The following is a 23,297-nucleotide window of genomic DNA, read 5'->3' as shown; positions in this document are numbered from 1 at the left end:
GTGGTAACAAGTGGCCCCAGGAAATATTGTGTGGGAGGAAGGAAGAATGGATTCAACTAAATAACAAAACCGTAGAAGCCAATGTCACAGAGTCAGTGAAGAAACCGTGGTTGAGTACAGATATTTTGGCTTGGCAATGATCCAAAAATTTCTCAAATTAATCACAACTTACTTCAACGAATGAAAGATGAAGGTTTTGGAAAGGCCTCCCTGTAATCTCTTAAATGACTGTAAGCTTAGGGTTGTAACTAGGTAGCTGTTTCTTAGGTGACTTAGTTAATGCACCTGTCTTAACTACTGCTTGTATTTTGGCATAGAATGCGTTGTTGCTGTTTCTCGTTTGTGTTAGTGTTAATCAGTTTAACTTTCAGGGTCCAAGTTGAACTATGCGGTTGTTCCCTGCACTTGGACTGGTACTTCTCTCTAGGGTTTTCGTCATACTTGTTCCTGGTTATGGTTATACACTTTGTTGTACGTCGCTCTGGATAAGTCTGCCAAATGCCTGTAATGTAATGTAATGCCTTCAAAGTTAGATTTGGATGTGAATGAAAATCCATAGGGAGACCTCAAACGGGCAGTGAATTTGAGACGTAAGAATATTTCTGAGCAAGAAGAATTCTGCCAACGAGCGGGGAATTCCTAACGCAAGAACAAAAGACTGTGAACTGGCAGGAAGGAATATTTGGAGGCTGTGATTTCCGAGGTGTAACTAAGTACTAGCAGGGTGCTGAAGCCTTTGCATGTGCCAAATTTCAATCTATGAATGCAGAAAATTAAAAGTAATTCTGCGTTAAAATTTTACAGAAATGTCAATGTACGAAAAGTTGGTGGGACAGAATTTGACCTTTCATAGAGTGTCTTGCGCAATTTCGCATGTGTGCACAGTTTCATTTTATAAAGCTAGATATATACTGAAATCATTCGGGTTAACAGTCTTGCTCAAGGGTAGTAGGGCAATGCATCACCTGAGAATTGGGTTACGCGTCCTGTTCCCTAACCATTGTACTACACTGCTGCCCCAAACAAAGCAAGGTTTAGCAACAATGAGCACCATTTAACGGAAACTGTCCAGCCAGACAGACACATCTGTGTACAATTTTTTTAAGTTTTAAGTTTATTTTATAAACAGCAGAACTTAAGAACAAGCACAACTCAAAGAGGTCCTTAGTTTAAAACAAGGCAAATCCTGTAACTGTCATTTTCAGCCACATATTATAATGTTTACCAGTTCTGGTGAGGAAATATTTGATAAACGGTGATCATTCTTGAGATGAAGATAAGTTTTTTATGGAAAGCTTCACTCGCGGTCTCTAAATCTCATATCTGAGTAAACTGTTTCTTTCTCCACTTCCCTCTTCTTCATCCTCACTTTGGGTTTCTTGGTGGTGAAAGTCAAAGCAGCGTAATTCATTGATTCCTCTTGACCCTAAAAGGAAAAGCATTACACACCACATAGGATCACACTTCATTCTGATTATCATTTCACCAGGATATTCACCACTGAGTTAGTTGTCTTAGAAATCTATTTTACCGCATAAAATTCGTACCTGTTTGTTTGACAAGTCTTCTCTGGACATTTGGTTGTTTGATGAAGACCCTGTTTGAGTAAAATTGAAATGTAAATCACTGGTGGCTGGTTCACAATCAAATAAGAAAGCTATTTTTTTAATTATTTGTATTATTATTATTATTATTATTATTATTATTATTATTATTATTATTATTAATAATAATAATAATAATAATAATTGCAGTAGTAGCTGTAGTGGTAGTAGTGTTTTTCACTTAGTAAATTATATTCACCACAGTAAGACTTGCCATAATTTGCCATTCTAACAAGAAGTACTGCACTGTACATCTGAGGAGTACATCTATCATATAATCACCAGGGAAACGGGCCTTCAATGAAGATTAAACATCACCTGAAATATATTTCAATTTGTTTGGAGGCCAGAAAATTCTGCCTTACTCTGGACAATTTTTACTGCCTTTTGCTTGTGACCAATTTCATTTTCATAATTCAGGGTTCGTCACATCACAGCTGTAGTGTCTATAATTTACTTAGTGCTAGCTGGGTACCAAACACAAATACATAAAAGCTACAGTACAACCAATGTAATATAATTTTAGGGTCAATATTAGAAGCTACAATGTTATAAAATCAAGTGAGATTGGGCTTTATTTTTGCATATGATCTGTGTACATAAGTTACACAAAACTAGTAGTGGGAGTCATCTGATTATCTGCACTAATGGAGAAACAACCTGATGATGTTTAATAGGGTCTGTAAAGAATTATTACTGCATGCTATTTAGAAAATGGTTTTACATGCACATGACAAATTTCTCAAATTTTGGAAGGAAATATTTTACGTGAACACAATGTATTATCAAAGTTCACGTTTTTCTTTGACTCCACACTCTTTAAGAAAATGTATATATTTTGTGGTCTTATGTGTTACATACTAGTTGGATTTGAGCGCAGATAAATTGAACAAATACATTGACATATTCCACACATGGATGACTTGGTCTCTTACCTTTGCAGTTCTCACTGCATTTTCTCGTTTTCAGGGCGAGGACAATATTTAGAATCACGCTCAACGTCAAAGCTCCCGCCAAGCAGAAAAGAGGAAGTCGTTCATTCCCTGACATTTTAAAAGCATGATTTAGTAAACACCCTGCATGAGTATTATTAATAAGAGCATATGAAGACATTGATAGGGGCACAAAAAACTGATCGGCATGAGAATAAAAATGGTTGATAATAAACAACTTGCCAAATAAAAATTAATTAGCAGATGTGACATAATTATCCAATTATACCAGACGAAGTCTGTATGTTCTACTGGTTAATAAGATAAGATAGATATACTTTATTGAACCCCGTGGGGTAATTTTATTTAATTTTTGATATGATTAAATACATAATTTAGCCATCGCCTTGCAAAAATAAAAAGGCGACTGACTGTGAGATTTTTTGCTTACGCTCAAAGTCCAGCTTGGTCCCATTCCCAAACAGGATCTCCCCACAGGTGGCCACAGCACAGTAGTAAGTCCCAGCATCAGAGGGGCTGAGGTTCCTCTTGGGGAAGTTGTAGACACAGCTCTGTGTGGGAGACACAGCCCCAGAGCTCCTCTGGCACTCATGACTCCAGGTTCCATGGGTGTAAATGATTCCTGGAGGGGACTCTCCTGAGCCCTGTCTGAACCAGTACACACTGTGTTCTCCTGCACAGGTCTCAGTGTGTACTGTACACTGCAGAGTTACAGAGTCTCCAGAATGCACTGACTCAGACTCGGGCTGCTGCAGTACTACTGTCCTGTCGTGTGACTCTGACCCTGAAGAATTCAGTTCAATAATTAAAATTATAACAGGATACATGCTTGAATTCAATCATTATTTTAGTATTTCTGTAATTCAAAAGCATTTGCAGGGTTTTCTTTTTATACACTATTTTAAGCCTGGTTTTGTCAATTCCAAAATAGCAATTAGCTTAGTAAAGAAAAAAAAATAAAGAAATAAAGAAAATGTCTATTTATGTCTTTTGTATCAATGAGTTTAGAAAAATAATAATGCAATTTTAGCCTGTTTCGCTGAACATACAGTATCTCCAGTAATAACAAATGTTAATGCACCTCAATTTCTTAATGCTTAGAGTTTTAGTGGCCCTACAAAAAAAGATCTGCTTTCTTAAGATATTTTCAAATTTTAAATCACCTTCAAAATCCTGTACAAGAAAAACGAAGTATAAGACGTGGACTGAAGGTTCATATTTACCCAGGACCATTAATGTAGTGCCTTCTCCAAAGCTGATATCCTTGTAGAGCACAGTAGCGCAGTAGTATGTGGCTGAATCCGACGGCTCTACTTGTGACACAGTCAGGTTCGAGGTCCCCTTTGCTGCTTTAGCACTGAGGCGCGTACTGTTTATAAAATCATTGAAATCTATAGTATAAGGTTCAGAATTTTTTATCATTAACAATTGCTCAGGCTTCTGTCCAAGAGGCTGCTTAAGCCATCTGTACCAGTGCTCATCATCTTTAGCATAGAAACATGGGAGAGTCACACTGTCTCCCAGCTGAGCTGTCACAAGCGCGTGAGGCTGAACTATGTTCTCCCCAAGCAGGCCATCTGAAATACAACAGCAAGCATCTTCAACTGACAATGGGAACAATAAAGCCAAAAAAGTGAATCATTCATTTCTGTATAAAAGCCTCCATGGAGTCCACGCGTAGAGTTATTTTGGCTGATAAGATAAAAACAGTTTTATACTTACACACTTTGCTGAAAAGCACAAGAATGGCACAGAGTGGTGGCATCACTGTATCTGAACTCTCCTCTTCTGGGGACTCTCCTCTGCCTGAGACCCTGCTTGCTCTCTGCGCTGTAAAACTCAAACTGTACAGATAAGAGGAGGACTTGAGGTAATAATTTCCAGCGATTCACTGAACAGTAGGAGGGCACATGTCAGGGGCAGATTTGATTGGCTGTTTGATGAGGCAAATTATTGGGTGCACAAGAGTGGTGCAAGCATACGCTGATAAACACCCTCAGTGCAAAAAAAGAACACTGATGTCATTATTTCCATCCTGCTTAATAAAGGTCAAATAATAATAATAATCCAGTTGTTATTTACACTGCAAGTCTTCACAAAGTTTGAAATAGCTTACTTTCAGACTTTAGATTGAAAACGAGACCTCAATTCGTACTAGGGTTTAATATGTCTGTGTGTGTGCGTGTGTGTGTGTGTGTGTGTGGATGTGTGTGTGTGCGTGCGTGCGTGGGTGTATATGTGTGTGGGTGTGTGTGTGCGCATGTATGTGTGTATGTGTGCGTGCGTGGGTGTATGTGTGTGGGTGCGTGTGTGTGCGCATGTATGTGTTTGTACATGGAGGTGAATGTGTCTGTGTGTGTGTATTTGTGTGGTGTGTGTGTGTGTGTATGTGAGTACGGTTGTGTGTGTGTGTGTGTGTATGTGAGTACGGTTGTGTGCAGGTGTGTGTGTTTGTGTGCAGTGTCCATGGTGCTGAATTTCTCTGCTGTCCCTTTCCAGGAGTAGGAGGCAGTGCTGCCCGTAGGTGGATTGGGCCGGGATTCTGCATTCACATGCATTTTTGATATTTTTCAACTTTTATCATCTGAAAACATGAAAAAAGTGGTCAAAAACAACAAAAAATAGATCTGTTGTCTTTACTACGAGAGCCACCCAAAAGTTTAGAATGGCTGATTATGCTAATGAGTTCAGAACATTGGGCAGCTCACTGGAATGTTCATACTGTGATGTCACACCTGATCTTACATTGTGATTTTGCACTGCACTGAAACCAGGGTGAGTTGTCTTTAAATAAGTTATTTCATGATTTGTAATTGCACAACTCATAATTCATAACTGAAACATTTTATCATCATAGAATGAGCAATGTACCAGCAATAACTTACATACCGTAGATTGTCCATATCCAGGGTATCAATGTCAGAGGCCTGAGGTTCTGTCACTGGATGACATCACAATGGCCTCATTAAGGGGACTTCCTCTGTTATCTCTCCTGGCCTTATCTCAATGAAGCGCCAGTTCAATGCACCTAGTGGCATTTAAACTTAGAATATATACGTTTTTAAATAAATAAATAAATGAAATAAATTTTAAAAAATTTAAACATCATAAATTAAGCTCTCTAAATACATGACTACATGAACAGCAATAAAACTTTTTCAAAATTGGTTTTTTTAAACTTCTTGCATAACTGCAATCAGGAATTTCATTTAAAAATCTTAGCTGTGCAAATTGTGATGCCAGGAAGGATGATGGTGAGCTGTCCCTCCAGCACCCTGGTATTCCATAAACCTGGGAGAGCTGCAGCACCATGGACAGCACCGGCCCTTCTCACAGGCAGGGGGGCAGGTGTGGCTCATTGTAATTAGGCCAGCTGCTCCCCATTGCCTGATCACTGGGCCTTATGAAAGGGCCTTGCTCACAGGCGTAAGGAATCCTTTTTCTGAAAGGTTGTTGTTGTGTTTGAAGGGTTAGTGTGTTGTGGACTTTTGGGCTCTGGATTATTATTCATGACCGTTTCCTCGTTTAGTTTTTTTATTTTTTTATTTTTTTTAAGTATTTTGTTGTTGTTGTTTTTCAGTTCCTGGACGAATGAAAGTAAGTAAATTTTTTATTTTATTTTGTCTTTTCATCATGTGATACAGTGGCCTACCCCAGCACTGCATCACAATGTCTATTAGCGTAAAAGAAGCATTAAGAAGAGTATTGGGCTACCAATTCATGTCCTGAGAGAAATCAAAATGTTTACAATTGTGACATGTTTAAACATCCTACTGTACAAACATGGTGGTTTGAGTTTGGTGAAAGTTAGAAAAATGGGCAACGAAAGACCATGATTAGAAAGCTTTCAAACCGTTTATGAAAGATTTCTGACAGCCATTTGAACTGAGTTCTCAAAATGTATTCTTCAAAAAGAAATGGTGTGTAATCACTGATTATCTCAAAAGAGCACATGTAGTTCTGACCCCACTGAAATGGGAGAGAGAGATGCCTGGTAACATATGAAAGGGGTGCATGCAGAGGGCTAAGGAAAGGCAATGCATGTTTTTGACTTTATTTTGCTTGTTCACCATTTGATTGCCATCCCCAGCAAGGCATCACAAGGACTATAAGGGTAATGGAATTATTAAGAAGAGTCTTTGGAAACTAATCTGGGATGAAATCAAAATGTTTACATTTGGAGAATGTTTAAACTCCTATTATACCAACATGTCAAAAGGTGGTTTGAGCTCCGTGAAAGGTAATAAAATGGCCAACAAAAGGCCATGATTAGTAATCCTCAAACTACTTGCAACAGATGTGTGGCAGCTCTTTGATCTAAGAAAAATGTATTATTCTTCATAAATACACTGCATGTAATCACTGATTATCTCAAGCGAGCACACATAGTTCTGCTCTTTCTGAAGTACCACAGGAAATCAGAGAAAGAGAGAGAGAGAGAGAGAGAGAGAGAGAGTCAGGCAGACAGAGAGGGGAGGTGCCAGGTTTGAAAGGGGTGCATGCAGAGGAAACCACAAAGGCAGAGCAGAGGGGTTTTGTTTTCAGTCATTGGCCAGAGAGTCAGACCAAACCACAGAGAGAGCTGCGCCTCCAGCATTGTGCAAAAACTCCCCTCAGACCAGCAAGCAGGTCTCAGAGCGTGATCTCCAGCATGATCTCAAAGGAATAAGGTTATAAACAGGAAACAAAACCATTTCCGGACAATAATTAATGGAACTTAACTTTCTGGTATACTACTCTCTTTGGTCACACACACACACACACACACACACACACACACACACAGGCACGCACTCTCTCTTCCCCCTCACCTATGCACTCACATCCTGTTAGTCAACCCCCCCCCCCTTCCCCATGATACAAGGATAGATTCATGTGAGTCCATTCTGCTCCACACTTTACTCAGCACATTGATTTATTAAGAATTCTGCATGTCCTGAATTTGTCAGCTGGTCACATGACCATGGAACGTACCATCAGGGCAGGGATAGGAGGGGAATGATCAAGATGCTGTGTGATCATATCAGTTCAGTATTTTCTTACTTTTTTATGACATACTGAGTGTATATTTAAATCATTTAATGATGTGCACTTCACTGAGCATTTTATGTATGATATTCAACATTGCAAGCAGGACACCAAAAATTTGAAAGGTGCACACAAGCTGATGAACATGTCTAAAACAACATGATCAGACCAATACGGTATGACGCTTAAAAACTTTGGGTTGTAATGTCATAAATTATCATCATCAAAATGTCACATTTATAAATAATGTAATGTCTGTGCTGTGCTGCTACCTACTGGTTAAACTCTGTACTATACACATTATAATAGAAGTTTATGATGACCTTGTTGTGCATCATATACTGCAACTAAGAGGCAACAGCATAAAACATGTGAATGATAATGCAAGTAAAATAGCTGCATGTAGAATTAATAGATATCTTTAATTATAGAGAGCAATACTGATTTTTTGTCCCTGCAATTTATGTGCTGTATTTGGAACCATGGGGACAAATTTAAAATCAGTATTTTTCTGTATTTCTGTACACTGTTTTCTAATGCTGACTCTTTGGGTCTGTTGTAATGGAAAGGTGGTCTGAGGTGTGAAGTTGATCAGAGAGTTTCAGCGCTGAGAGAGGGAGGTGTGAAGACGGCTCTGTGCAGCAGGTCAGTCTTCATGTGCCAGTCTTCCTGATCTATGTAACGCTAAATATATAAGGCTGTGAGTGGAAAATGTGCGTGAACTTCCCCTGTCACCATCACAGAGCAAAACGACAAAATGACATTTGTATTAGGGCCTCCTCCAATTATTTAATTACCGTTATATGATTAGCATTGATGTTCAGCTGTCAAAACAAAACACTTTACAGTAGCAAGTTGAGTCTGGGTGAGGACATTACTCTCTCTTTGTTCTCTAGATTATCGATCCCTGTGAACACCTGACAGGCAGGAAGTGCATGAACGTGAGAGAGTCCATTATTGTTCCGTCACAGGAAATAACTCTTTAAAGAAAAGAACACCTTGCTAACTATTAAACGTGGGGGTGGATCTATTACACTTTGGTGTTGTGTGGTAAAAGTGGCCCCAGGAAATATTGTGTGGGAGGAAAGAAGAATGGATTCAACTAAATAACAAAACCATAGAAGCCAATGTCACAGAGTCAGTGAAGAAACCGTGGTTGAGTAGAGATATTTTGGCTTGGCAATGATCCAAAAATTTCTCAAATTAATCACAATTTACTTCAACGAATGAAAGATGAAGGTTTTGGAAAGGCCTCCTTGTAATCTCTTAAATGACTGTAAGCTTAGGGTTGTAACTAGGTAGCTGTTTCGTAGGTGACTTAGTTAATGCACCTGTCTTAACGACTGCTTGTATTTTGGCATAGAATGCGTTGTTGCTGTTTCTCGTTTGTGTTAGTGTTAATCAGTTTAACCTTCAGGGTCCAAGTTGAACTATGCGGTTGTTCCCTGCACTTGGACCGGTACTTCTCTCTAGGGTTTTCGTCATACTTGTTCCTGGTTATGGTTATACACTTTGTTGTACGTCGCTCTGGATAAGAGCGTCTGCCAAATGCCTGTAATGTAATGTAATGCCTTCAAAGTTAGATTTGGATGTGAATGAAAATCCGTAGGGAGACCTCAAACGGGCAGTGAATTTGAGACGTAAGAATATTTCTGAGCAAGAAGAATTCTGCCAATGAGCGGGGAATTCCTAACGCAAGAACCAAAGACTGTGAACTGGCAGGAAGGAAAATTTGGAGGCTGTGATTTCCGAGGTGTAACTAAGTACTAACAGGGTGCCGAAGCCATTGCATGTGCCAAATTTCAATCTATGAATGCAGAAAATTAAAAGTAATTCTGCGTTAAAATTTTACAGAAATGTACGAAAAGTTGGTGGGGCAGAATTTGACCTTTCATAGAGTGTCTTGCGCAATTTCGCATGTGTGCACAGTTTCATTTTATAAAGCTAGATTTATACTGAAATCATTCGGGTTAACAGCCTTGCTCAAGGGTAGTAGGGCAATGCATCACCTGAGAATTGGGTTACGCGTCCTGTTCCCTAACCATTGTACTACACTGCTGCCCCAAACAAAGCAAGGTTTAGCAACAGTGAGCACCATTTAACTGAAACTGTCCAGCCAGACAGACACATCTGTGTACAATTTTTTTAAGTTTTAAGTTTATTTTATAAACAGCAGAACTTAAGAACAAGCACAACTCAAAGAGGTCCTTAGTTTAAAACAAGGCAAATCCCGTAACTGTCATTTTCAGCCACATATTATAATGTTTACCAGTTCTGGTGAGGAAATATTTGATAAACGGTGATCATTCTTGAGATGAAGATAAGTTTTTATGGAAAGCTTCACTCGTGGTCTCTAAATCTCATATCTGAGTAAACTGTTTCTTTCTCCACTACCCTCTTCTTCGTCCTCACTTTGGGTTTCTTGGTGGTGAAAGTCAAAGCAGCGTAATTCATTGATTCCTCTTGACCCTAAAAGGAAAAGCATTACACACCACATAGGATCACACTTCATTCTGATTATCATTTCACCAGGATATTCACCACTGAGTTAGTTGTCTTAGAAATGTATTTTACCACATAAAATTTGTACCTGTTTGTTTGACAAGTCTTCTCTGGACATTTGGTTGTTTGATGAAGACCCTGTTTGAGTAAAATTGAAATGTAAATCACTGGTGGCTGGTTCACAATCAAATAAGAAAGCTATTCTTCTTCTTCCTCTTCTTTTTATTATTATTATTATTATTATTATTATTATTATTATCAATTGCAGTAGTAGCTGTAGTGGTAGTAGTGTTTTTCACTTAGTAAATTATATTCACCACAGTAAGACTTGCCATAATTTGCCATTCTAACAAGAAGTACTGCACTGTATATCTGAGGAGTACATCTATCATATAATCACCAGGGAAACGGGCCTTCAATGAAGATTAAACATCACCTGAAATATATTTCAATTTGTTTGGAGGCCAGAAAATTCTGCCTTACTCTGGACAATTTTTACTGCCTTTTGCTTGTGACCAATTTCATTTTCATAATTCAGGGTTCGTCACATCACAGCTGTAGTGTCTATAATTTACTTAGTGCTAGCTGGGTACCAAACACAAATACATAAAAGCTACAGTACAACCAATGTAATATAATTTTGGGGTCAATATTAGAAGCTACAATGTTATAAAATCAAGTGAGATTGGGCTTTATTTTTGCATATGATCTGTGTACATAAGTTACACAAAACTAGTAGTGGGAGTCATCTGATTATCTGCACTAATGGAGAAACAACCTGATGATGTTTAATAGGGTCTGTAAAGAATTATTACTGCATGCTATATAGAAAATGGTTTTACATGCACGTGACAAATTTCTCAAATTTTGGAAGGAAATATTTTACGTGAACACAATGTATTATCAAAGTTCACGTTTTTCTTTGACTCCACACTCGTTAAGAAAATGTATATATTTTGTGGTCTTATGTGTTACATACTAGTTGGATTTGAGCGCAGATAAATTGAACAAATACATTGACATATTCCACACATGGATGACTTGGTCTCTTACCTTTGCAGTTCTCACTGCATTTTCTCGTTTTCAGGGCGAGGACAATATTTAGAATCACGCTCAACGTCAAAGCTCCCACCAAGCAGAAAAGAGGAAGTCGTTCATTCCCTGACATTTTAAAAGCATGATTTAGTATAACGCCCTGCATGAGTATTATTAATAAGAGCATAACAGGACATTGATAGGGGCACAAAAAACTGATCAGCATGAGAATAAAAATGGTTGATAATTAACAACTTACCAAATAAAAATTAATTAGCAGATGTGACATAATTATCCAATTATACCAGACGAAGTCTGTATGTTCTACTGGTTAATAAGATAAGATAGATATACTTTATTGAACCCCGTGGGGTAATTTTATTTAATTTTTGATATGATTAAATACATAATTTAGCCGTCGCCTTGCAAAAATAAAAAGGCGCATTCACTGACTATGTGAGATTTTTTGCTTACGCTCAAAGTCCAGCTTGGTCCCGTTCCCAAACAGGATCTCCCCACAGGTGGCCACAGCACAGTAGTAAGTCCCAGCATCAGAGGGGCTGAGGTTCCTCTTGGGGAAGTTGTAGACACAGCTCTGTGTGGGAGACACAGCCCCAGAGCTCCTCTGGCTCTCATCACTCCTGTTTCCATGGGTGTAAATAATTCCTGGGGGGGACTCTCCTGAGCCCAGTCTGAACCAGTACACACTGTGTTCTCCTGCACAGGTCTCAGTGTGTACTGTACATTGCAGAGTCACAGAGTCTCCTGGCTGCACTGACTCAGACTCGGGCTGCTGCAGTACTACTGTCCTGCCGTGTGACTCTGACCCTGAGAAATATAGTTTGAAAATTAAAAATAGAACAGGATATATATTTGGATTCATTCAATATTTTTCCATAACTGTGTTTCCCAAGTACATGCAGGCATTTATTCTGTAAAAACACAATTTTTCATCTAGTTCTGATCATCGCTGAATTTCTCAAACTACACTGATGACACATGTATATGTGTCATATCAATTGGCCTTATTTTTCCTTTCATACAATGAGATAATGTCTGTCAATGACTTTTTAAAAATCATATTACAAATTTCATGTGTTTGGCTTGAACTACAGTGATAACTATTGAGTAAATAAAATGTAGCGTATTTCAATTTCTTTACTTCTTAACACTTAGCAAATATGTGAACAAACAAAGCAGTTTGAATGACACTTCCCATAAAGAATGATCTGCTTTCTTATTATATTTTACCTTTAAATGAGCAAAAAGAAAATGCTATAATAAAATATTGATCAGGATAGTTTATCCTGGGATAGTTTGTCCAAGAAAAGTGTTTACTTTTGTTTTAACAGCATTGTCTTTCGGTCATGTGCAGCACATTGGGCTACAGCTATTGTATGAAATGTGCTATATAAATAAAGATTGGTTGATTGAAGAAAATTCACTAATAATATATATTTTACAGATAATATGTCTGGTGCACATTAAAAAACAATTGTTGAACGTGAATTAAGGTTCATGCTTACCCGTCACCATTAAAGTAGTTCCATTTCCAAAGCTGATCTCTTTGAAAAGCGTAATACTGCAGTAGTATGTGGCTGAATCAGACGTCTCTACTCCTGACATAGTCAGGTTAAAGCTCCCCTTTGCTGCTTTAGCACTGAGGCGTGTGCTGTTTTTAAACTCATGGAAAAATACAGCATGTATTTGATAGTTTATTTGTACTGCTATAAGCCGAGGCTTTTGTCCAAGAGGCTGCTTAAACCAGTTGATATCAAGCCGATCTTGTGCAGTGTAGAAGCATGGGAGAGTCACAGCGTCTCCGATCCTTGCTCTCACCAGCGCGTCAGGCTGAAATATATTCCCAAGCAGACCATCTGGGATACAACACAGAGCAATATTTCAACTCAAACAACAATGTGAAATACACAATTAAAAAACCGAGCAATCTCTGTCTAAATAACTGTATACAGTCCTAGTGTAAAGTTATTTTTGGCTGAAAGTTAACAATAATTACAAACTTACAGACTTTGCTGAAAAGCACAAGAAAGGTACAGAGTGGTGGCATCATTGTATCTGAACTCTCCTCTTCTGGAGACTCTCCTCTGCCTGAGACCCTGCTTGTCCTCTGCCCTGTAAAACTCAAACTGTACAGATAAGAGGAGGACTTGAAGTGATAATTTCCAGCGATTCACTGAACAGTAGGAGGGCACATGTCAGGGGCAGATTTGATTGGCTGTTCAATAAGGCTAATTATTGGGTGCACAAGAGCTGCACAAGCATACGTTGATAAACACCCTCAGTGCAAAAAAAGAACAATGTTGTCATTATTTCCATCCTGCTTAATAAAGGTCAAATAATAATAATAATTCAGTTGTTATTTACAGTGCAATAATGTGGAAGTCATAAAGTTTGAAATAGTTATTAAAATAATAATAATAATAAATACTTTAAGAATAACTTTAGATTGAAAACGGCACCTCAATTCGTACTACGGTTTAATATTTCTGTGTGTGTATGTGTGTGCATGGGTGTATATGTGTGTGTGTGCATGTGTGTGCGCATGTATGTGTGTGTGCATGGAGGTGTATGTGTCTGTGTGTGTGTGTTTGTGTGGAGTGTGTGTGTGTGTATGTGTGTGTGAGTGAATGCATTTTTGGTGTTTTTCCATTTCTATCATCTGAAAACATAAAAAAGTGGTCAAAAACATCAACAACAAAAAAAGAATTGTTGTCTTTACTACGAGAGCCTCCCAAAAGTTTGTTTGGCTGATTATGCTAATGAGTTCAGAACATTGGGCAGCTCACTGGAATGTTCATACTGTGATGTCACACCTGATCTTACATTGTGATTTTGTACTGCACTGAAACCAGGGAGAGTTGTCTTTAAATAAGTTATTTCATGATTTGTAATTGCACAACTCATAACTCGTAACTGAAACATTTTCTCATAATGGAATGAGGAATGTACCAGCAATAACTTACATAATGTAGATTGTCCATATCCAGGGTGTCAATGTCAGAGGCCTGAGGTTCTGTCACTCGATGACATCACAATGGCCTCATTAATGGGACTACCGCTGTTATCTCTGCTGGCCTTGTCTCAATGAAGCGCCAGTTCAATGCACCTAGTTGCATTTAAACTTAGAATATATACGTTTTTAAATAAATACATGAAATAAATAAATACATTTTTAAAAATAAAAAATTAAGCTCTCAAGATACATGACATGCATTACAGCAATGAAACTTTTTTCAAAACGGTTTCCTTTAATCTTCTTGCATAACTGCAACCAGCACATTCGTTTAAATATCTTAGCTGTGCTGGTTGTGGTGCCAGGAAGGGTGATGGTGTTCTGTCCCTCCAGCACCCAGGTATTCCAGAAACCTGGGAGAGCTGCAGCACCATGGACAGCACCGGCCCTTCTCACAGGCAGGGGGGCAGGTGCGGCTCATTGTAATTAGGCCAGCTGCTCCCCATTGCCTAATCACTGGGCCTAATAAAAGGGCCTTGCTCACAGGCGTAAGGAATCCTTTTTCTGAAAGATTGTTGTTGTGTTTGAAGGGTTAGTTTGTTGTGAACTTTTGGTCTCTGGATTATTTTTCATGACAGATTCCTCATTCAGTTCTTTAGTGTGGTTGCTTTAAGGCAACCACACTACTATTATCGCACATATTATTATTCTTTCCACCCATTTTTTGGACCGCTACTCCTCCCAGAGTTTTCGCACCACATACACGTGCCATACGTCAAAATGACCGGCTTCTTTGGGAATCGTGTGCTATTACTTTGTGGAAAGTTTCGCTGACGGTTTTTGAGAAATATGACTTTTTATGCCCAATTTTTTCCCATAGAGATGAATGGAGAAGGCGACGTCATTCACATGCGAACGGTGAAGTTACAGCATTGGTCGGCTTTGCACACGTGATGCGGACCGCTGTTCGTCCACACCAGCCATCACTAAGCATATAGGGGAATGCGGAAGTAAACACGACAAAAAACGGTATTCCAAATGAAAACGCTGTCAGCTAGGTATATCAACAAACATATGGCTTAGGCATACCCAGAAGTCCTAAATAATAATAGTATTTCACAAGATATTACGCAAATTCGTTGACGACGTTTCGTCAGGTCCAGCGTCTTTGCATGCTAGTGCTAACAAAGAGTGCATGTATGTATTGCGCTAATGCGAACACTTTCGGTTGACCTAAAAAAACGATATTAAAAAACCAAAAATAGACGTGCTGTTATACCTGGTTAGAAAGCTTATGCTCTTACCTACTGAATAAACGAGTTCTCAACCAAGCCAGACTGTACTAAAAAGTGCTACAACACCGTCAACAACGCGTGTGCAGCAGCTTCTGGTCCGGTCTAACTCCAGAAATTTGGGTCGGCTAACATGTAATAGGCTATCCTGTGTCTATGAGTTCGTATCTAAGGTAACAGATTAAACTCTGAATTGCAGCACAGTTAAATGTTTTTATTTGAATGGTACAAATGAGCAAAACTTAACGTAAAACCATAAATCAATCAAATTAATCTCCCTAGCCCTGTCTTGCTTTTTAAAATGGTGCGGTTGTGCAGTGTAAATATAAAGGTTTTTCCAAGACCGTCTGAACTGGCCAGCTAGCTTTATGATTCGCCGCCACTCGTCACAGCATACCGTGAGTAAATCGCTGATCTGAAGTATTGATGAAGGGTTAATTTAGCTCTGAATATGTGTGTTGCATATCAACTCGTTGCCGTGATGTTATAGCATACCATACTCTGTCTCTGCTTATACTACAGAAACTGCTCACTCCGTTCAGCACAAAGTCGACTTTGCGTTGGCGGCAACCACACTTCACAATTTCTGCAGGAATTGTCTAGTTTATTTTATTATTTTTTAAAGGATTTTGTAAGTAAGTACATTATTTTATTTTATCTTTTCATCATGTGCTACAGTGCAATGTATCACAGTCTATTAGTGTAAAAGAAACATTAAGAAGAGTATTGGGCTACCAATTCATGTCCTGAATGAAATCAAAATGTTTACAATTGTGACATGTTTAAACACCCTACTGTACAAACCCGGTGGTTTGAGTTTTGTGAAAGTGGGCAATATTGTTCAATAAAGACCATGATTAGAAAGCTTTCAAACTGTTTGTTAAAGATTTCTGACAACCATTTGAGCTGAGTTCTCGAAATGTTTTCTCATTCAAAAAGAAATGGTGTATTATCTCAAGAGCACATGTAGTTCTGACCCCACTGAAGTGACAGAGGAGAATGACAGAGAGAGAGAAGGGAGGGAGGTACCAGGTGACGTATGAAAGGGGTGTATGCAGGAAACCACAAAGGCAGAGCACAGGGGTTTTGTTTTGAGTCAGTGGCCTGAGAGTCAGACTGAGCCACAGAGAGAGAGAGCAGAACCTCCAGCATTGTGCAAAAACCCCCCTCAGACCAGCCAGCAGGTCTCAGAGCGTGATCTCTAGCGCGCTCTCAAAGGGAAAGAGGTTATAAACAGGAAGCAAACACAGTACTGGACTATAATTAATACTGAAAATGACCTGTCCCCTGTACTCAATGGAACCTAACTTGCTGGGATACTACTCTCTTTGGTCACACACATGCATACACACACACACAGACACAGGCACACGCACGCGCACACACACATACACACACACAGGCACGCACTCTCTCTCCCGCCTCGACTACTGTGTACACTCACATCCTCATAGTCAAACCCGTACAATACAAGGATTGTTTCATGTAAATCCATTCTGCTTCGCCCCTTACTCAGCACATACGTTTATGAAGAATGTTGCTTGTCCTGAATGAATAAAGGACACTTTCATGTCCCATGTCACCACAGCTGGTCACATGACCATGGAATGTACCATCAGGGCAGGAAAAGGAGGGGGATGATCGAGGTGCTTTGTGTTTCAATGCATCTGAAGATGTTTTTGCAGAAAAAAACACTGTCACTAGTATTTTTTATGTCTTATTGAGTGTATATTTAAATCTTGTAATGATGTGCACTTCACTGAGCATTTCACGTGTAATGATAGTCAACATTGTAAGCCGTATATAAAAAATTTGAAAGGTGCACACAAGCTGAACAACATGTCTAAAACAACTTCATCAGACCAATACGGAGTGACTATCAAGAGTTTTAGATTGTGACGTCATAAATTATCATTGTCATAATGTCACATTTATAAATAATTTAATGACTGTACTGTGCTGCTTCCTATTGGTAAAACTATGAACAACACACATTATAAAAGACGGTTATGATGACCTTGCTCTGCATCATAATACAACTAACAAGCAACAACATAAAACATGTCAATGATAATGAATGTAAAATAGGAAAGTGAAAAGCCTCTTTAATTACAGAGAGTGATACTGATCGTTTTGTCCCTGCAATTTATGTGCTGTATTTGGAACCATGAGGACAGATTTTGAGTAGTATTTATCTTTCGATAGTTAAGTACACTGTTTTTCTAATGCTGTCTCTTCTGGTCTGTTGTAATGGAAAGGTGGTCTGAGGTGTGAGGTGAATAAATTTGATCGAAGCGTTGGTGTGGTTTCAGCGCTGAGAGAGGGAGGTGTGAACACAGCTCTGTGCAGCAGGTCAGTCTTCCTGTGCAGCTCTGGTCTGTGTAGAGCTGAATGTATAAGGCTGTGAGTGGAAAATAACTGGACCTCCCCTGTCACCACAACAAAGCAGTCTGAAACAAACAAACTCATTTTGCTGGAAATGAAAAAGAGAGCCGTGTGCAAAAGCCTTCAGAAACAATAAGCAGTGCAGTGAACTCAGAGCAGGAAGCATATCAGGCAAAGGTATCTGTCCATGTGACCTTTAACCCCTCCCTTTTGTTATTTTAGGGTCATTGTTTAATATTATGCTGTCAAAACTAAATACTTTATAGTTTCAGATTAGCTCTAGATTATTGGCCCCTGTGAACAACTGACAGGCATCTCAGCAGGAAGTGCATGAACATGTGACAGTCTGTTCATGCTCTGTCCCTGTACACAGGAAGGAATCTGCCACTGAGTCATTGTGTCTGAACATGTGCCCAGTTGTTCTAAAACATACAGCGCAGCATCAGTAACTGAGAACACAAGAAAGCTGTCGCTGTGCATACAGGAAGTGATTTGGTTACTGAAGGTACAGGGAGGCCTCTGCTAGCAAGAGGCCTAGCCTTCAGAAAGCATATCCAGCTGTTATGAAGCATGCAGGAGAGTACTTATATTCACAGCGATGTTTTTCCTAGCTAATCAGTGGCAGACACATATCAGCAGTTGTGCCAGATCCAGCCCTGGTATGGATGTGCAGACATTATCTTTGTATTAGAAATGTATCCCATTTATCAATGCTGATTGTCTGATATATGAATTTATTTGGCAGTCAGTGTGTTCGCCTAATGACTCCAATAGCACTGCCTGTAGACTGTTTGGGTATGCAAACTTACATACCACTGCAATGGACCTGCGGACACTACAGTTACGTGCGCCAGAAGCTTTTTTGGCATAAAGTGCTTTGGACTGATAAAATAAAAGCTCTTTGCCCACAATCTCCAGAGATACATTTAGAGAGAAGTTTTAGAGAGACATGCAATTTGATCAGCGGTGGCCAAACTGTTGCACCCCACTGTGTGTGATGAATATTTTATTGAATGGAAACTGGTTGGGACAACATTTGACCTTTCATAAACAGTTGTGGAAATAACCCACAATCCCCAGCTGAAACTATGTCTATGAACCCCGAAAAGAATGGATCTACTATTTATTCTTATCACTGACTAGCTCTGAATCACAAAAACTGTACACTGCAAAACATTATGATCCGTCTAATCAGTGAATCACTGCTGATACATTAACAGTCTGACCTTGTTTTGTAGTCCTAATATTTCACTCTCCCATCTCTGTGTGACATCACATTACTGGCATTTATCAGGCACTCACGCAATTTTACATGTGCACACAGTTTCATTTTATACAGTTATGGCCTGAAGTCATTCAGGATAACATCCTTCCTCAATAATACAGGTCAAAGGGCAGTGTGTCACCTGAGAATTGGGTCCTGTTCCCTAAGCAGTATACTACGCTACTGCCCCAAACACATTCAACAACACTGAGGACCATTTAGCAGATACTGCCAGAGAGTGCACAATTTTTACTTTGTGTATTTGAAAAACAGAACAAGAATCTAAGAAAAAGCACAGCTGTAGGCAAATCCTATAGGTGTAATACAATTTACAGCCACATAGTATGATGTTCAACAATTCTAGCGAGGGAATATTTTGATTATCCTTGTGACGAAGATGGCTTCTATGGAAAGCTTCACTCAATGTCTCTAAATCTCATATCTGAGTAAACCGTTTCTTTCTCCACTTCCTTCTTCTTCGTCCTCACTTTGGGTTTCTTGGTGGTAAAAGTCAAAGCAGCGTAATTCATTGATTCCTCTTGACTCTAAAATAAAACGAAATACACATTACATATGATTACACTTCATTCTGATAATAATGTTACCAGGATATTCACCACAGAACTTTATTTATTTATTTATTTATTTATTTTAGATAATAATTTTACCTGTTTTCTCATCAAGTCTTGTTCGGTCACTTGATTCTTTGATGCAGCTCCTGTGTCAGTAAAATGAAAATGTAAACTGCTGGTGGTTGTCAGAAACTAATTATTCAATTCATGCACTGGTTTTTAAAGTTAAGAAAGCTCCTCTTCTTTTTGTACTGTACTTCTTCTTTTTCTTCTTATTATTAATATTACTATTACTATTATTTACAATAATATTCATAGCAGTCGTAGCACTTCTGGTAGTAGTATTTCATATAGTCAATTATATTCACCACTGTAGGACCGTAAGTTGCTGCTCCCAGGAGGAGTATACCTGAGGAGTGTATTGATTATATAATCTCCAGGGAATCAGAATAGGCTTCAATAGAGATTACATATCACTTGAAAAGTATTTTAGTTTGTTTGGATGGCAGTTAATTCTGCTCATTCTGAGCTCAATTTTATTGACGTTTGCTTAAGAATATTTTTTTCATAATCTTGGGGTTGTTACACCATAGCTATAATGTCTATAATTGGGTTAGTGCCAGCTGGTACCAGAAAAAAAAAAAAAACTGAAATACTTGAACCAATATATAACATTGGAATCAGTATCAGAATTTGAAGTGTCATACATTGAAGAGACGTTTGGCTTGCTTTTACTTGTGATCTGTGTACATAATGTGCACATATCCAAAAGTCGTGAGAAGACGGTCATCAGCACCCATGGAGCAACTTTATGTTATATTATTAAACTGATTTTGCTTTAGAGAACTGTACAGGGACTGTATGAGAATATTTCTGCATGCTACTTATGAAATGACCTTTCATGAAGATGACAAAATTGTTGTCATTTTGAAAGCCAACTACTTTACAGAAAACATTTTACATATTTTCACAGATTACATTTTGTTTTTGACTCTGCACCCTTTAAGGTACTGAGTATTTTTACGATCTTGCATGTTTCATACTAGTCTGATTTGAATTAACAAAAGATTTATTGAAAATATGTTGTAAATAATAATCATGACATATACCACACATTGATAACTTTGTCTCTTACCTTTGCAATTCTCACAGCTTTTTCTCCAGGTCAGAGAGAGGACAATATTTAGAATCGCACTCAACGTCAAAGCTCCCGCCAAGCAATAAATAAAAAGATGTTCATTCCCTGACATTTTAAAAGCAAGATTTAGTAAACACCCTGCATGAAAAATATTAATAAGAGCACAGAAAGACATTGACAGTGTCACTTGTCTAAAAACTAATCTGCATGAGAATAACAATGCGGGATGGAAAACAATTAACAATTTACAATATAAAAATGAATGATCAAATGTTAAACAATAATCCAATAATATCAGATGAAGTATGTTCTACTGGTTACAATGACTTAATACAACATGATTTAGAAAAAAAACATAATAAAAAAATGCATGAACCTTTTAAAAACGGAGACAATGCTTTTATTATGTGATTGATTTTTCTGCTTACCCTCAAAGTCCAGTGAAGGCATCACTGTATCTGAACTCTCCTCTTCTGGAGACTCTCCTCTGCCTGAGACCCTGCTTGTCCTCTGCACTGTAAAACTCAAACTGTACAGATAAGAGGAGGACTTGAGGTAATAATTTCCAGTGATAATCTGAACAGTAGGAGGGCACATGTCAGGGGCTGATTTGATTGGCTGTTTAATGAGGCAAATTGTTGGGTGCACAAGAGCTGCACAAGCATCCGCTAATAAACACTCTCAGTGCCACAAAAGAAGACCGTTGTCATTATTTCCATTTTTCGTTCATGTGTGATGACCTTTTCAGGTCATCATTGCAAATGAGAATTTGTTCTGAACTGACCATCCTGCTTAATAAAGGTCAAATAATAATAATAATCCAGTTGTTATTTAGAGTGCAATCATGGAAGTCTTCATAAAGTTTGAAATAGTTTACTATGAGAATAACTTCACATTGGAAACGGCACCTTGATTCATATCACAATTTAATATGTGTGTGTATGTGTGTGTGTGTGTGCATATTTGCATTTGTGCGTGGGTGTTTGTGCGTGTGTGTGTCTGTGTCTGTATGTGTGTGTGTGAGTGTGCGTGTATACGTGTGTGGGTGCATGTGTGTGTGTGTGTGTGTGTGTGTGTGCACGTATGTGTGCATGCATGGAGGTGTATGTGTGTGTGAGTGTGTTGTGTGTGTGTTTATGCATGTGTGGTTGTGTGCATGTGTGTATGTGTGTGTTTATATGTGTGTGTGTGCGTGTATGTGTGTGCGTGTTTATGTGTGCAGTGTAGTGTAGGACTACAAAGACACAGTCTGTGAGGGGGAGGCAAGCTGAGAGGGTAGTGAGTTCTGAAACCATGAACTGCCTCTTTGGCTGGGAACCACTCAGTTATCTAAATGTGTTTCAAGTGTTCTTCTGGATTCCAAGCAATAGAGCTCCTGTAGTTCTGAAGCTCCAAAAAAAAAGACCAACAAAAACTTCTCTCATTGTTTGCATAAATAAATGCTTGAAGGATGTAGATCACATTCATTTTGCTCATTTTGATAAATGAGGCCCAAGCTCATTTATCATGATTGGGTTGTGTTTTGAACTCATTAGGTTTGAAGGTGATACTGCTCCTGTAACTGTGCCATTCTTTTTTTCACTAATTCATTGTTTTCACTCATTTTGTCCTGTAGTTGTCTCCGTGTGAGTGGGGAATAGGGAACTGACTTTTGTCCTGGTCCTGTCAGTGCTGTCCATGGTGCTGAATTTCTCTGCTGTGGAGTCAAAATGGACTGAAGTAGTTAACAGAGAGGAGTAGAGGAGCTACCAGAGAGGAGAAGAGCAGTTACTAGACAGGAGTAGAGGAGTTACCAGAGAGGAGTAAAGTAGTTAACAGAGAGGAATAGAGTAGTTAACCGAGGAGAAGAGGAGTTAACAGAGAGAAGAAGAAGAGTTAACAGAGAGGAGAAGAGGAGTTACCAGAAAAAACTAGAGGAGTTAACAGAGAGGAGTAGAGGAGTTACCAGAGAGGAGAAGAGGAGTTAACAGAGAGGAGTAAAGTAGTTACCAGAGAGGAGAAGAGGAGTTAACAGAGAGGAGTAGAGGAGTTAACAGAGACAAGAAGAGGAGTTAACAGAGAGGAGAAGAGGAGTTAACAGAGAGGAGTAGAGGAGTTACTACAGTGAGGAGCAGGGCAGTTAATCTGGATCTTTTAATCTTCTTGCATAATTGCAATCAGCACATTTGTTTTAAAATCTTAGCCGTGCTGGTTGTGATGCCAGGAACGGTGATGGTGTGCCATTGTACCAGCACCCAGGTATTCCAGCAACCTGGGAGAGCTGCAGGACCATGGACAGCACCGGCCCTTCTCACAGGCAGGGGGGCAGATGTGGCTCATTGTAATTAGGCCAGCTGCTTCCCATTGCCTGTTCACAGGGCCTTATGAAAGGGCCTTGCTCACAGGTGTAAGGATTCTTTCTCATTTCTTGTGAAAGGTTGTGTGTGAGGGTTTGTTTGTAGTGGTTTGTAGTTTGTTTTGTTTTTTTGCCTCTGCAGGATTGTTGGTTCCAGTTTATTCCATTTATTAATGAAGTATTTTCAGTTGTTTTACAGTTTGTGGTCTAATGAA

At 38.8% G+C, this 23,297-nt stretch overlaps 2 protein-coding genes across 2 annotated transcripts; both read right to left on the bottom strand.

The window, feature by feature from the left end:
- Window positions 1–1,091: 1,091 nt before the first annotated feature.
- On the bottom strand, window positions 1,092–14,810 carry LOC118223793 (immunoglobulin superfamily member 3-like). Its single transcript, XM_035410780.1, has 7 exons — window positions 14,107–14,810; window positions 13,148–13,269; window positions 3,781–4,134; window positions 2,988–3,341; window positions 2,540–2,647; window positions 1,548–1,597; window positions 1,092–1,426 (listed from the first exon to the last, which is right to left on the bottom strand). The coding sequence occupies exons 2-7, from the start codon at window positions 13,191–13,193 to the stop codon at window positions 1,298–1,300; spliced, it is 1,041 nt and encodes a 346-aa protein (XP_035266671.1). The 5' UTR covers window positions 13,194–13,269; window positions 14,107–14,810; the 3' UTR covers window positions 1,092–1,297.
- Window positions 9,721–12,893, bottom strand: LOC118223814 (Ig kappa chain V19-17-like). Its single transcript, XM_035410809.1, has 5 exons — window positions 12,649–12,893; window positions 11,597–11,950; window positions 11,141–11,248; window positions 10,176–10,225; window positions 9,721–10,054 (listed from the first exon to the last, which is right to left on the bottom strand). The coding sequence occupies exons 1-5, from the start codon at window positions 12,746–12,748 to the stop codon at window positions 9,926–9,928; spliced, it is 741 nt and encodes a 246-aa protein (XP_035266700.1). The 5' UTR covers window positions 12,749–12,893; the 3' UTR covers window positions 9,721–9,925.
- Window positions 14,811–23,297: the final 8,487 nt, after the last annotated feature.

Source organism: Anguilla anguilla, chromosome 3 (assembly GCF_013347855.1).
Source record: "Anguilla anguilla isolate fAngAng1 chromosome 3, fAngAng1.pri, whole genome shotgun sequence".
In the NCBI taxonomy this organism is placed as follows: Eukaryota; Metazoa; Chordata; class Actinopteri; order Anguilliformes; family Anguillidae; genus Anguilla; species Anguilla anguilla.
The sequence above is the reverse complement of the archived record's forward strand: the minus strand, read 5'-3'. Positions and strand labels throughout refer to the sequence as shown.